Source organism: Glandiceps talaboti, chromosome 10, assembly GCF_964340395.1.
Source record: "Glandiceps talaboti chromosome 10, keGlaTala1.1, whole genome shotgun sequence".
Classification (NCBI taxonomy): domain Eukaryota; kingdom Metazoa; phylum Hemichordata; class Enteropneusta; family Spengelidae; genus Glandiceps; species Glandiceps talaboti.
The window spans coordinates 21,207,530-21,220,281 of record NC_135558.1 but is presented as its reverse complement, the minus strand read 5'-3'; the positions used below and the strand labels follow the sequence as shown (position 1 = coordinate 21,220,281).

Here is a 12,752-nt window from a genome sequence, read left to right as displayed (position 1 = left end):
TGCTGTGGTCAAAATGCAAGAATTAGAAAAATAATTGCATTTCTAAGATTCTGTGGGTGGTCGATTTAAAAGAGCAGTTGAATTGATGAGATTATTGCAATAACTACTGAAGAGCTTTCTTTAAATTCAAACGCAATCTACAAGTTGGTACTAGGTGTGGAAAAATCTTGTTTGGGCCTGTCTGGGCAGAACTGTATAATTGTACACACTTGGCAGGCCAAATCTTCTATCTAAAACTTGCTAGGTCAAAAACTGTCAATGTATATACACCTCTTGTATATGTCTATTGATGAGTAACATGAACTAATCTGTTGTTTTTTGTTTGATTTACTTTCTAGTGGTTTGATTATGTCTTCAATCCTGTCCTTTATCTGGATTGTCATAATGCGATGGATAGCTGGTATTATGGTTTGGTTTGGTATACTAGCCATGTTTGTACTCTTAATCTTTGGTAAGTTTTCCCTTTCTACATTTATATCTCTAATTATACTTGGCTAGTTTTTATTAGTCAATAAATTATTATGATTCATGACAACTAATGTAGAACCTGTGTATTTTTATGAAGAGTCAAGCAAAAATATGAAGTAGCGGAAAAATTATGACTTGTAAACCCTAGTCTGTAAGTATAAGATGTGAAGTATAGCCATTCCTATTAGATAGCAGCCATGTGTGTAAACAACTGAACAACACAGCATGTCTTACAGTCCAGCAAGACCATGACCCACTGGTTACCTGACCAGATCATTGATGTGTATTTTTACAATTGCAAATAAAATATCTTTAAAATAAGTGTACAAAATGACTTTATATGTTTGCCTATTGTGGCTGATTATCACAGTTAATCAACTGTTGAATTCATTCTTCATCTATAAGTTGACTATATTGTGTTGTAATTAGTGATAAGTGTTATATCAAAGATGTTCATATTTGTATAAATGATCTCCGTTTTCAATTGTTCATTTCTTTTCTATTGACAGGTCAGTATTACTGTTATAGTATGTACGTAGAACTGAAAGACGTACCTGGTTCTGATGCTTCTCTTACATTTACACTGAATCTAAAAACTTACCTGGAACTCAGAGATACATGGCTGGCATTTGGTAAGCATTATAATGCTTTTGTATACAGAATGAAAATCTACTCACTGGTTGGGGGTTAAAATCTGAATATCTAGAAATATGTATCATTAATTAGATTGAAATATTTTCACTTTGAGTAAATTAGAAATGATTGTGATTCATCTATTATTCACCATCTACTAGTATGTAATTATGTAGACTAGTATATTTCACTGTCTTAAATTGAAATCATTGAAGTCATGATGGTTGAATAGTTAGAGTGGCTGGCTTGGAATCTCCAGAATGCAGGTTAGATCTTCTTCACAGTGGCATTTGTTTTCAAATGGCTAAAGTTCTTGGGCAAGATTTGAACCATGGCTGTGCCTCAGACAGTCAACCCAGCTGTATAATTGCAGCCATGGTAGGATAGAGGTTGCAATGTGAATGGTTTAATCCTATGTGCTTATATAGAGGCTGCAATGGATATTTTATATTTCCCATGGAGTTTCAGAAGTGTAAAGGGGCCATTGAACTGGTATAGATTCATGGCAGGAGTAATATTTGTTAGCACAGAGAACAGATGCATGACAGACATGTTTGAAATCATTATTATGAACAAAATATTTTCCAATGCCTTTTGAAGTATGCAAATTAGTTTATATTTGGTACCATGGCTTAGCAATTCATTTGACAATGTTTACTTCAACACTTAAAGTAGTACATGTAATTGCAGTGCTTTCTGTGATGACGTATTATATTCCAAAGTATATTCCACATCTGATGACAATATTTTTAAATTTGATTTCAGGTATCATACTGACTGTGATAACACTTATAATGCTGCTTATCTTAATATTCCTGTGTACTCGTATCCGTATTGCTATTGCCTTGATCAAAGAAGGTAGCAGGTAAGGACAGTTGATTGTATCTACAATGTTATGTCTTGTGCACGGCCCGGTATGAGACAAAATAGCTGTGATGAGAATTTCTAGAAAGTGTGAGATTACACTGGATAAAACAAAGATTTGTATGTTCATATTTTCACTTGAAAATACTTGACTCTCCATACTGTCCAAATCATAGTCACTTTATTTGAAGTTGTGTTTATTTTCAAAGTGTGGACAGTAAGATTCAGACAAAAATACACATTGAGGGCTAACTTTCTGACACCTTTACAATGTCCTTCTGTTAACATTTTGGAATACATTAAGTAGTTATTTCTAAGAGAATGCCATCTATTATTATTTTCAGTAATTTGTCTGGTGAAATAACTTCTGTCTGAGGAAATTTCTGAATCCATTTGTTGTCTTTTACAAGGCTGTGTCTAGTATGATGTTCACCCTGCTATGGCCTATAATACCATACTTGTGTTTTACAGGGCTGTGTCTAGTATGATGTTCACCTTGCTATGGCCTATAATACCGTACTTGATGCAGTTAGTGGTGGTAGCACTATGGTGTTTTATTGCTGTGTATCTTGCCACATCAGGAGAAGCTACATACATGGTGACTAATGTACCTACTGATTTTGTTGGCTCTGCTTTGGTGAATGGGAGTGCGTGTATCCCAGAGGTAAGTTTGTAAGTTACCATTTCAGAGTGCAGTGTGTTTCTGTTACTTCTGTGACTATTTCTCTACCTGTTTCTGTATACATTTTGTAATATATGTGTCTGTAGAATAGAATGCTATAATATCTGTGTCTGTAGAATAGAATGCTATAATATTTGTGTCTGTAGAATAGAATGCTATAATATCTGTGTTTGTAGAATAGAATGCTATAATATCTGTGTCTGTAGAATAGAATGCTATAATATCTGTGTTTGTAGAATAGAATGCTATAATATCTGTGTCTGTAGAATAGAATGCTATAATATCTGTGTCTGTAGAATAGAATGCTATAATATCTGTGTCTGTAGAATAGAATGCTATAATATCTGTGTCTGTAGAATAGAATGCTATAATATCTGTGTTTGTAGAATAGAATGCTATAATATCTGTGTCTGTAGAATAGAATGCTATAATATCTGTGTCTGTAGAATACTGTATAAAAATCCAAAGACAGATTATCAGACATAGATACCTAAATAGTATGCAGGTAGCAACTTAGTAATAAGTATGTTGAAACAATTGACATAACATCCAGAGTTTGTAGACATTGTTTAAAAGCTGTACTTGTTGGATGATGCTATTTTATCCTTTTCTTTCCAGGAATTTGACAACAGGAATTCATCTGCCATCTGTGTCTTTGTGGAATATGGTGGGGATCCACATCTATTCCGGATGCAAATCTATATTTTGTTTGGGTTATTCTGGATGATGTGTTTCTGTGTAGCTTTAGGTCAGATGGTACTGGCTGGTGCCTTCGCCTCATTTTACTGGGCCTTCCATAAACCCAAGGATGTACCTACATTCCCTGTCACGGCATCATTGGGAAGAGCTCTCAGGTGAGACAAAGTCAAATTCAAGCATATAGTGATTTGTACCAAGTAGTTAATATATACTTTCCAACATGCTATGATTAGACATTGTACAAAAAAATTACCTGAATATTTGTCTTTGTTCAACCAAGGAAAATACCCCAGACCTAATATAAGGGACCTTGTCACTACAATCTACAAGAGAGTCACTAGACGAGTAGTGACAAACCCTTAGGCCACAATTATTTTCCTCCTGAATGAACAAAAATATTGAAGAATAATATCATTATACCATCTCAAGCATAATTTATGAAAAATTGGGAAAATAATGACACGTTTTTGGAACGTTTTGACTTATTTTTTGAGCACCGTAGAAACCAGTGATGAAAACATGGGTTGTTGTGATGTAGAATGACCAGGGTATAAATTCCAATTTTTCTACTCAAAGATAATATCTAGACTAGTGTTTGGTATTATTGGATATATACCCACATATTTTTCATTGTTGAACTGAGGAAAATATGAGTGAGACAAAGGGTCTTGTGATAGAACACCAAGTCTTTAGTATAATAATTTCTCTACACTTTCTTAATACTATCAACACCATACATTTAGACCACCTCAATTTATGCAAATATATTAGAACTATCAGCAGACATTTCCTGGTCTCCAGTCAGTAACTACAGAAGGTTTCAAATTTATCTTGTCCTCTGTTTATGTTCTATTTTGGTACAAGTACACACTAATTATTGTGTCAAATGTTTTCCTTCCAATGATATATTTTATTGTCGTTATTTTCAGATACCATCTTGGTTCATTGGCATTTGGGTCTCTCATAATTGCCATAGTGAAAATGATCAGAGTATTCCTGGAGTATGTGGAACAGAAACTGAAAGGTAAATAAACATAAACAATATTCAAAGTATCGCTATTTTACCCCATGCTAGAGGGTCAAAATGGCTTTTTACCTCATGCTAGAGGGTCAAAATAGAACAAGATTTAATTTATTAATAACAACTTCTTCTTCTCACACACACCTATGATAATAAATCTGTCAACCAAGAAATCGAATGACTATTATTAATATATGATGCATCATAATAACCTTGTGATTTAATTGTTCTGATAATTCTACTCTACAGGAGCTGACAATAAGTTTGCTAAATTCCTCATCAAGTGCTTGAAATGTTGCTTTTGGTGTCTGGAAAAATTCCTGAAGTTTATCAACAAGAATGCCTACATCATGGTAAGATGTCAATTGTTTGCTATCCACACACACACACCGCACGCACGCATGCACACACACACACACACACACACACACACACACACACACACACACACACACATATATTCTTAGGGATGATCACACAATGTCATACAAGCTCAATAAATAAATAAATGAACTTCGTTCATTTAGGCTACCCCCCCCCCCCCCCCCCCCCCCTCTGTCACATCTGTGACACACATTTATATATGGTGTATAACCATGGTGAAAATAGTAGTGGTGAAACAACTGTGATACCACCACCGGATACAATTTGAAATCATGGTAAACACATTAAAATAATAATCAGATATCCATTGCTGTATGTCACATTAGAAGTAAATTTTTATCAACTTATCAACATCTCAGTAGTAAATACAAAACTTGTTATCATTATAGGTGTTAAAGTTTGGAAATTTGATCAGAAGTGTGAAAAATTAAGTTCAGCAATCGCATTGGTGCCAAACCCCCTCCCTGTAAAAATGAACCAAGTTCATGATTTATTGAGCTTGTGTGACATTGTACAATTCTCCCTTAGCCTGACTTTATTTGTCAAAAAAATAGTATCAGCTTAACTTTTAGTACTTTAGTACAAGTAGATATTGATGCTGACACTTGATGCATGCAGAAATTTCTTGAAATCAAATTTAAACACTTAATTTTAAACATTTTAAAAATCAGTTAGATATGCTTGAATGTTATCTTCTAAAGGGATGTATATCTAAAAAAACAAATACTGGATACTTTCCACCATTTTCTCAATTTTTCTTTAAATTGAACTAAAAACTGAGTGAGGTACATAATTTTGTTTTCTGTTTGCCAAATAGTTTGATGAGTAGGAAACATTCTAATATGATTGGTTTTAACAAGTGTGGTTTTTTTTTTTCAGATTGCTGTTTATGGCAGAAGTTTCTGTACATCCGCCAAAAAGGCCTTCTTTCTCTTGATGAGAAATATTGTCAGGTTTGTAAACAGTTTATTTGTGTCATAAATGTGGCTTGGTTTGTTTGTTTGTTTGTTTGTTTGTTTGTTTTACTCAAGAGAAGAAATGATAGTAAACAGAGACCCTGTGTTGGTGGTAGTTTATTTTATCTTTCTACATTTCTTACAAGAGTTCACCATACTTTCAAGTCTAAATAAGTTATATTGACAATGACAGATTTACTTAGCTATGTGATTATGACAATGATAGATTTATTCAGCTATGGATTATCAATCAATCAATCAATCAATCAATCAATCAATCAATCAATCAAAATCATTAACAAAACACCAGAATCTGGTACACAGTAAATTATGTTTCAAGGCACTGAACGAGTGACTCAGTGGTGTCTTTAAAATGTCCTTTCAAAAAGATGGGTTGGAATGTTTTTCCCACAATTTATCAAGTCTAAAGTGATCAGACCATTCCATATTATTAGTTAAATGAAGAACTCATTTGCCAAATTCTATATATTTTAGAATGGTTGTCGTAGATAAAATCACCAACTCAGTCTGTTATTGATAATTCTACATTACAGAGTGGTTGTTCTGGATAAGATCACCGACTTCCTCTTGTTCATTGGTAAAATGTGTGTGGTACTAGGTGTTGGAGTTGCTGCATTCTATTTCTTCACTGGTAAAATAGATTGGTTTAATGACCTAGTGACAATCCCTAACTTGAACTACTACTGGGTTCCTATCATTGTAAGTATATCAATTAATATGTATACAACTCCAGAAGTTTTATATGAAAGAACTTCAAGTCACTGATGACAGGTGGAAGTAAACTGACCACTCACTGTGTTCAACACATTGGTCACCAGTGAAGACAACAAAGTACCATGAATAGTTTGAATTTAGTGGTAATAAACACTCAGAATGATCTCAAAATACAAACTAAAAAAGAAGCCCATATATCTGTGTGTACCTAAAAGGTAGATTAGTAGGTGTAATATTAATTTTTAGAATAATATGACAACATTTATTATGATAATCTTTAATATTCACTTTGAACTACAGCATTACATGGTAATACATACAGATACTCTCTGGGTTTCCCAACCCAGCATGTCGACATCTGCCAACCCCAAACACTGCCTGTGAGGGCGCACTGACAACTGAATCATTACAATCAACAGGTTGTTCACAAGGGAAATGTGATATGTGCTTGAAAATTTATCTCAGAGGACAAAATCTGCAACACATAAATAATAAATATTGTTAGTTTTTACATAGTAGATTCTCACTCTACTCAAAATATTTTATAGTTATTGCTCAGCATGGACCTATAGTGGCACAATAGCCATTATAACTTCCTCAACTCCCTGGGGAGTATACAATCTATTGCAGTCACTCTAAGAGCATGGGATTAAATCCTTCACATTGCAACCTCTATCCTACTCTGGTCCCCAATTATACAGATGAGTTGACTACAGCACAATTGTAGTTCAAGTCTTGCCTGAGTTATTCAGATGGCAGTGGCAACACTCAAAGCTGCAACTTTCAAATTCAAAACCAGTTACTTTAACCATTTGAGAATGAAAATAGTGTTTCACTTTATGGATGTCACATGACTGTAACATTCTACCCGCAATGGACTTAATCTTTTGAGAGGTTGGCTGATTTTATGAGGGTCGTCCCCCAACATGGCATAGTTACCTGACATGTAACACAAACAATTATCTATGTTATAAAGTGACTAAAAACTAACCCTATGATTGTTATTTCAGGTCATTGTAGTTGGGACATACTTCATCTCATCCTGCTTCTTTAGTGTGTATGGTATGGCTGTTGATACACTCTTCCTATGTTTCTGTAAGTCAATTTCCGTGTTAAACAAAAAATCATTTCTGATATTTTCAATAATGCATTACATCCGTGTAATAGAATTGACCAGAATTATTGTCTTTATAGACCAAATGTAAAATTGTACTTTGTTAGTATGATAGCAGTACATTGCCACCATCAAATAGTACTGAGATTCTGCAGTCTGGTGTGATATCAATTACTGTTGATTAGACTAGACTAGCTGTGCTCTACTAAGTCTGAAATGTTGATTGGTGGAAAAAGTGTTTATCATGGGTTAACAACCAATCAAGATACATGTTATGATGATTGTGTTCCACTGAAATTTTAGTCATGCACTCTGGAGTCAGAAATGCTGATTGGTGGAAAAAGTATTTCTCCATATGTTTATAGCCAATCAAGATGTCATATGATAACTATTGTCGTACTAACTCTTGATAATACTTCAATACCAGCTTGTTTATTTATGATTTTTATGTTGATTTTTAGTGGAAGACTTGGAACGACATGACGGATCAGCTGAAAAACCATACTACATGAACAAAGAACTGATGGGAATTCTGAATAAGAAAAACAAGAAAGTAGAAGACTGAAGAATCAAGAAACAAACAAACAGCTTACACCCTAGATACTAGTTGAGTAAAGTAACAAACAAGCAAACAAGTATCAGAAAGGCCTTTTTTTAAGTTGAAAATTGCCATTGGTTAGTCAACATTCAGTCTTGCCAGTTTCACAAGTGGTGTTATTAGTACTTTGTTTTAAAAAAAGGAAATTTTGAAACTGAAAGATTGATATTAGGTGATTATTTTTATGATATTTGTTGCACTACACAGCTGGTCTGTTCATGATCTTTACAAATCAGACATCAGCAAATTTATTTTAGTTTTAGTTCTGTTATCTTTTATTAATGATTTTTTTTTGAGGGGGGGGGGGGGTGATATTTAGAAGTCCTAAGTATATGAGACTATTTGAGAATAGACAATATTTAAATTTAGTTGTATTTTGTATACTATCTGAGTAACAATAGTCGTATTGGCTTTCCAGAGGCTGTTGTAACATGATTTTTTTTTGTAAGTGTATATTTCAGTTCACTGATTGAAAAATTGTATATTTGGTAAAATGAAAAACAGAATATATTATTTTCATTGGATGCATATGATAAAAATGACTTTAGAAACAAAGTCAAAATCAGTTTTGAAAGAAAATGCTTGAATTGCAGACAGTATTACAAAATATAGGATGCTACTAGAAGTATACTTACTGTAAGTTACTTTTGATGAAGTGACACTTCAGAGTTAGGTTTCCTTTTTCATGGTGTGATAATTGTTGCACAACATGGAAGACCTTGGGTACTAAGCCATTGCCATGGTTACTAAGTCATTGCTATGATTACTAAGTCACTGCCATAGTTACTGAGTCATCATCCATGGTTATTAATCCATTGCCATGGTCACCAAGTCATTACCATGGTTGCTAAGTCATTGTCATGGTTACCAAGCCATTGCCATGGTTAATGTTTACACAACAAAGTACACATCTAGGCTTTTAATGTTCAGTGCTCATCCAGATACCCATTGTCTTGATGTAGTATTGTTTGTTTGTTGACCACCAGGATGACAGGTCATCAGATCACAATGTAAACTCTTACCAATCCAAATTTAAACCACCATGTTGAATTTTGGTTTAATATTTGCATCATGTCAGAGTTCATGTGGAGAAAAAGTCCATCATATATAAAATCATGTAATTTCTGCTCAGAAACAATATTTTGTTATTTTGTTGAGAGCTATTCCCTATAGGAGTTATTGGCTAGGATTTCATTGTGTGTGAATTACCCAAGGAGTACATGTGACAACTAGTGTACATTAACAAAGAATCTATTCATTGTCCATCATGACCATTATTTAGTGCTAGCAGTTAAAGTTAGTTAAGTAGCTAGATGTATTTTAGCAGGAAAAAATTAACTAGTATATTAGTGTAGGAGGTTAAGACAAGAAATTATGTAGCTGATTATTATTTGAAAGAAGAAAAAATAGAGAGAAACCATGGCAAGAAAACAAAAACAAAACTTGTTTGTGCCAAGGAAGTGCATTTTTTTGTACTTACAAATATCTCGTGATAAAACTTTTCATTTCTTTTTAGTATTTACAGAAGTTGTGTAATCCAGAAAACAGTGTGTATCACAACCTGATATGTGGACACCACAATTATGAGATGAGTTTGTACCATTTATACTATAATAGTCATAATCTTTCACATTTATACATTATGTGCTTTGTAATGCTGTGAGTTTAACATTTCAATCTGCCCTACTGTATAGGCCTATAGAAAGTATTGTTTACTGAGATATGGATGTGATCGGGTCAAAGGTCAAAGGTGATAGATTAGAGGTCAAAGGTGACAGAGTTAAAAATCAAAACCTGATACTTGATTAAAAGGTCAGAACTACAGAAGGGGATAGGTTAAAGGTCAGAAGGTGATAGGTTAAAGGTCAGAAGGCATAGCCTAAAGGGTCAGTCATTTCAGAGCAGATAAACTTTGCTAAATAAGAGTGTACATTGGCACTTATTTCTCATTTCACTTATATTATCATGACCATCAAAACAATTTTATACCAGAATTTGTCATCAACTTGTCGAATGAGATGAGTTTTCATCCAAAGATATTTGTCATCAATGTTTTTGTCTGAAAAGGGAAGTTAAATTGACTGTTCAAGGGTTTGGCTTTTAATATAAACCTATAAATTATAGTAACCATAGTAACAGTGGTTTGTGGTTTTGATATTGACATGGGGATGCTTTATGGATAAAACATGATACATGACTTTCAAATGTAATCACCAGATTTTTGATAGCGCCCTCTAGTGGCTGTATGATTCGTAGTGTAGTAAATTAACATGAATTAACATTTTGCTACAAATGTACATATTACTTTTTTCAAATATCACTAGAATTGTAAAGAGCGCCCTCAAGTGGCAGTGTGATTCGTAGTGTCAATAGTTGTGAATATGAAAATCAACAAAGTTTATAAAATTGAACAAAAAATTGAACAAATTGAAAGGAAAAATATGAATTTTAATTCTGACTCTTATTTTTCTTCTCAGGGCTGTAACAGCAAGAGACGTAAAGTTTGATCATTGACACTTAAATGAAAATATAATTGCAATTGTTGTAAAACTTGTCAAATTTATAGTCTGTTAGAAGTCTCAATAACCAGGGACTTAGTAATATCTTTAGTGTTATTCATTTGGAAATATAATCATGAAAGTAATCTCCAGCAAAATTTCATTCTTTGCCAGATTTCTGATGAATAATCAAACGTGTTTATATCTGAAAAGATGTGAAAATCAACATTTTTTTAATCCCCATATTGATGACATCACTTTGGAGCACACACATATACACACTTATACAACACTTAAAAGAAGCTTTGTGATATAATTAACCATTTTATTTTATTTATTGTTTAAACTTCCAGTTTTCTTAACTTACTTCAAAAGTTGCATAACATATCATTTTGGGAAAGTTGTATTTAATCTTCTTTTTAGTTTCAAATATTGAAATGGTATTTTCTTTCTTCCTGATAACAACTATCATTTTAGATTTTATAATGAGCCAGATGGATATCTCACTTTCTTTTCTTATCTTAGTTTCAAACGTACAGTTTTAGTTCATTATGATATTAATTTTATATTATTATATTATCGACATTATTGCTAACTTATCATTCTGAACATGGCAATCCAAAAAGTACATCGCAAAACTGAATATTTTGTAAAAATTGTCATTAATGACATTATACTTCTCAACTTTGCATTTACAATGTTTTTTTTTGTACCTGTAACTTTCATAACATTTTCTGGACTTTTTTTCAGCTATGATATGTTAGAAGTGATTTCAAACGGAGTAGTGTGAACATTGACATTTCAAGAATTTCACTTGTATTGACTTCATGGGTCACACATCCTGGTATTTCCTGTGGTTACTATACCCATAATATGAGATTGAACATACCATTATGTAGGGGGAGGGGGGGGGGGTGGAGTTGCATCTGTAAGGAATCTGTTAAATGGCCATCACTAAAGTGTTTGGTCATGAAATTTAAGTAAATTTGGAAACTGTAGAACTTTTAGAGCAGGTTGGATTATTGTGTTCTTATAGGATACACTAGCCTTTCAGGAAATATGACTACGTTTTCCAAGAAGACAGAAATTTTGTAAAAAAAAACATTTTGTAAAAACTGAAAAAACACCACTTTCTACCATACAAGTATTACATGCAGTCTAAATCTTGTGTTAGGTAAATTGTCATGGCTTTTCCATTCACATTGCTATGATGTCACCACAAATGTAATGTAATGTCATATGTCAGATTATTCAGTTTATTTTATAATTTGATAGTGTCATGATCCCAGGGGGCGGTACCAGTGACCAGCTCTTTTAGGGGTGTGTGGCCAGTGTTGGAAACTCCAGGCCCCATTTTAGACCCACTTTGACCAAAAATCAATACCCCATTTTAGACCATTACAGGTTTCTAAAAGTTGAAAGTTTAGACCTACATACATTTTCCTTAGGAGGCAACATTTTGAGACAATTAATGGCAGTTATGATTTGGTAAAGGACAATGGATAGACCAAGCAAAATCGAAAATAATGCAAAGAAGACCCCATTTTAGACGCTTCATCTCTTAAAAAAAAAAAAAAAAAAAAAAAAAAGGCAGACCCCATTTTAGACCAAAGGGTTAGAAAATGCACCCCAAAGGGCGACGCATATATGTACATGTATACTCAAATAAGGGGAGTAGCCACCCTGGGGACGTGATACTCCCAATACAGCATAATTGCATTATTACAATGTAAATACACTTCAGATATCTTACAGAAGTTCTAGAAACAAGTTCTTATCACCAATAATCTCAAATAAAATTAATCAGGATGTGTGACCTTTGACATGAAGTGACAGTTCTAATTGGTCATTATTTTTAGGGTATGGTGTACATTTTTGCAGATTTGTCTTTAGAAGTGACTTTTTCAAATTTTTCATATTTTGTGTGATTATCAGAAAGCTTCTTACAAGATCCATCGTATGTCATTTCAGATGTCAAAGTAATTTTGTAACTTTTTGAAAAAGAAAGTGAACATGCATTACAATTTCTGATGATGAGGATGTTATAGGATATCCATAGCATAACATCTAGGGGTAGGAGATACAATGAACAACCAGTGG

General features: G+C 33.4%; 1 protein-coding gene across 2 annotated transcripts in view; it reads left to right on the top strand.

Annotated features, from left to right (window-relative positions):
• Window positions 1-11,573, top strand: part of LOC144441463 (choline transporter-like protein 2) — a 47,119-nt gene extending 35,546 nt beyond the window's left edge. For both annotated transcript variants that reach the window (XM_078131042.1, XM_078131041.1), the window contains 11 exons: window positions 339-451; window positions 978-1,100; window positions 1,867-1,966; window positions 2,437-2,629; window positions 3,266-3,501; window positions 4,276-4,370; window positions 4,617-4,720; window positions 5,631-5,704; window positions 6,262-6,427; window positions 7,453-7,537; window positions 8,018-11,573. In XM_078131042.1, the coding sequence (XP_077987168.1) occupies window positions 339-451; window positions 978-1,100; window positions 1,867-1,966; window positions 2,437-2,629; window positions 3,266-3,501; window positions 4,276-4,370; window positions 4,617-4,720; window positions 5,631-5,704; window positions 6,262-6,427; window positions 7,453-7,537; window positions 8,018-8,121 (1,393 nt within the window). In that variant the 3' untranslated portion in view covers window positions 8,122-11,573. The remainder of the gene's footprint in view (window positions 1-338; window positions 452-977; window positions 1,101-1,866; window positions 1,967-2,436; window positions 2,630-3,265; window positions 3,502-4,275; window positions 4,371-4,616; window positions 4,721-5,630; window positions 5,705-6,261; window positions 6,428-7,452; window positions 7,538-8,017) is intronic.
• Window positions 11,574-12,752: the final 1,179 nt, after the last annotated feature.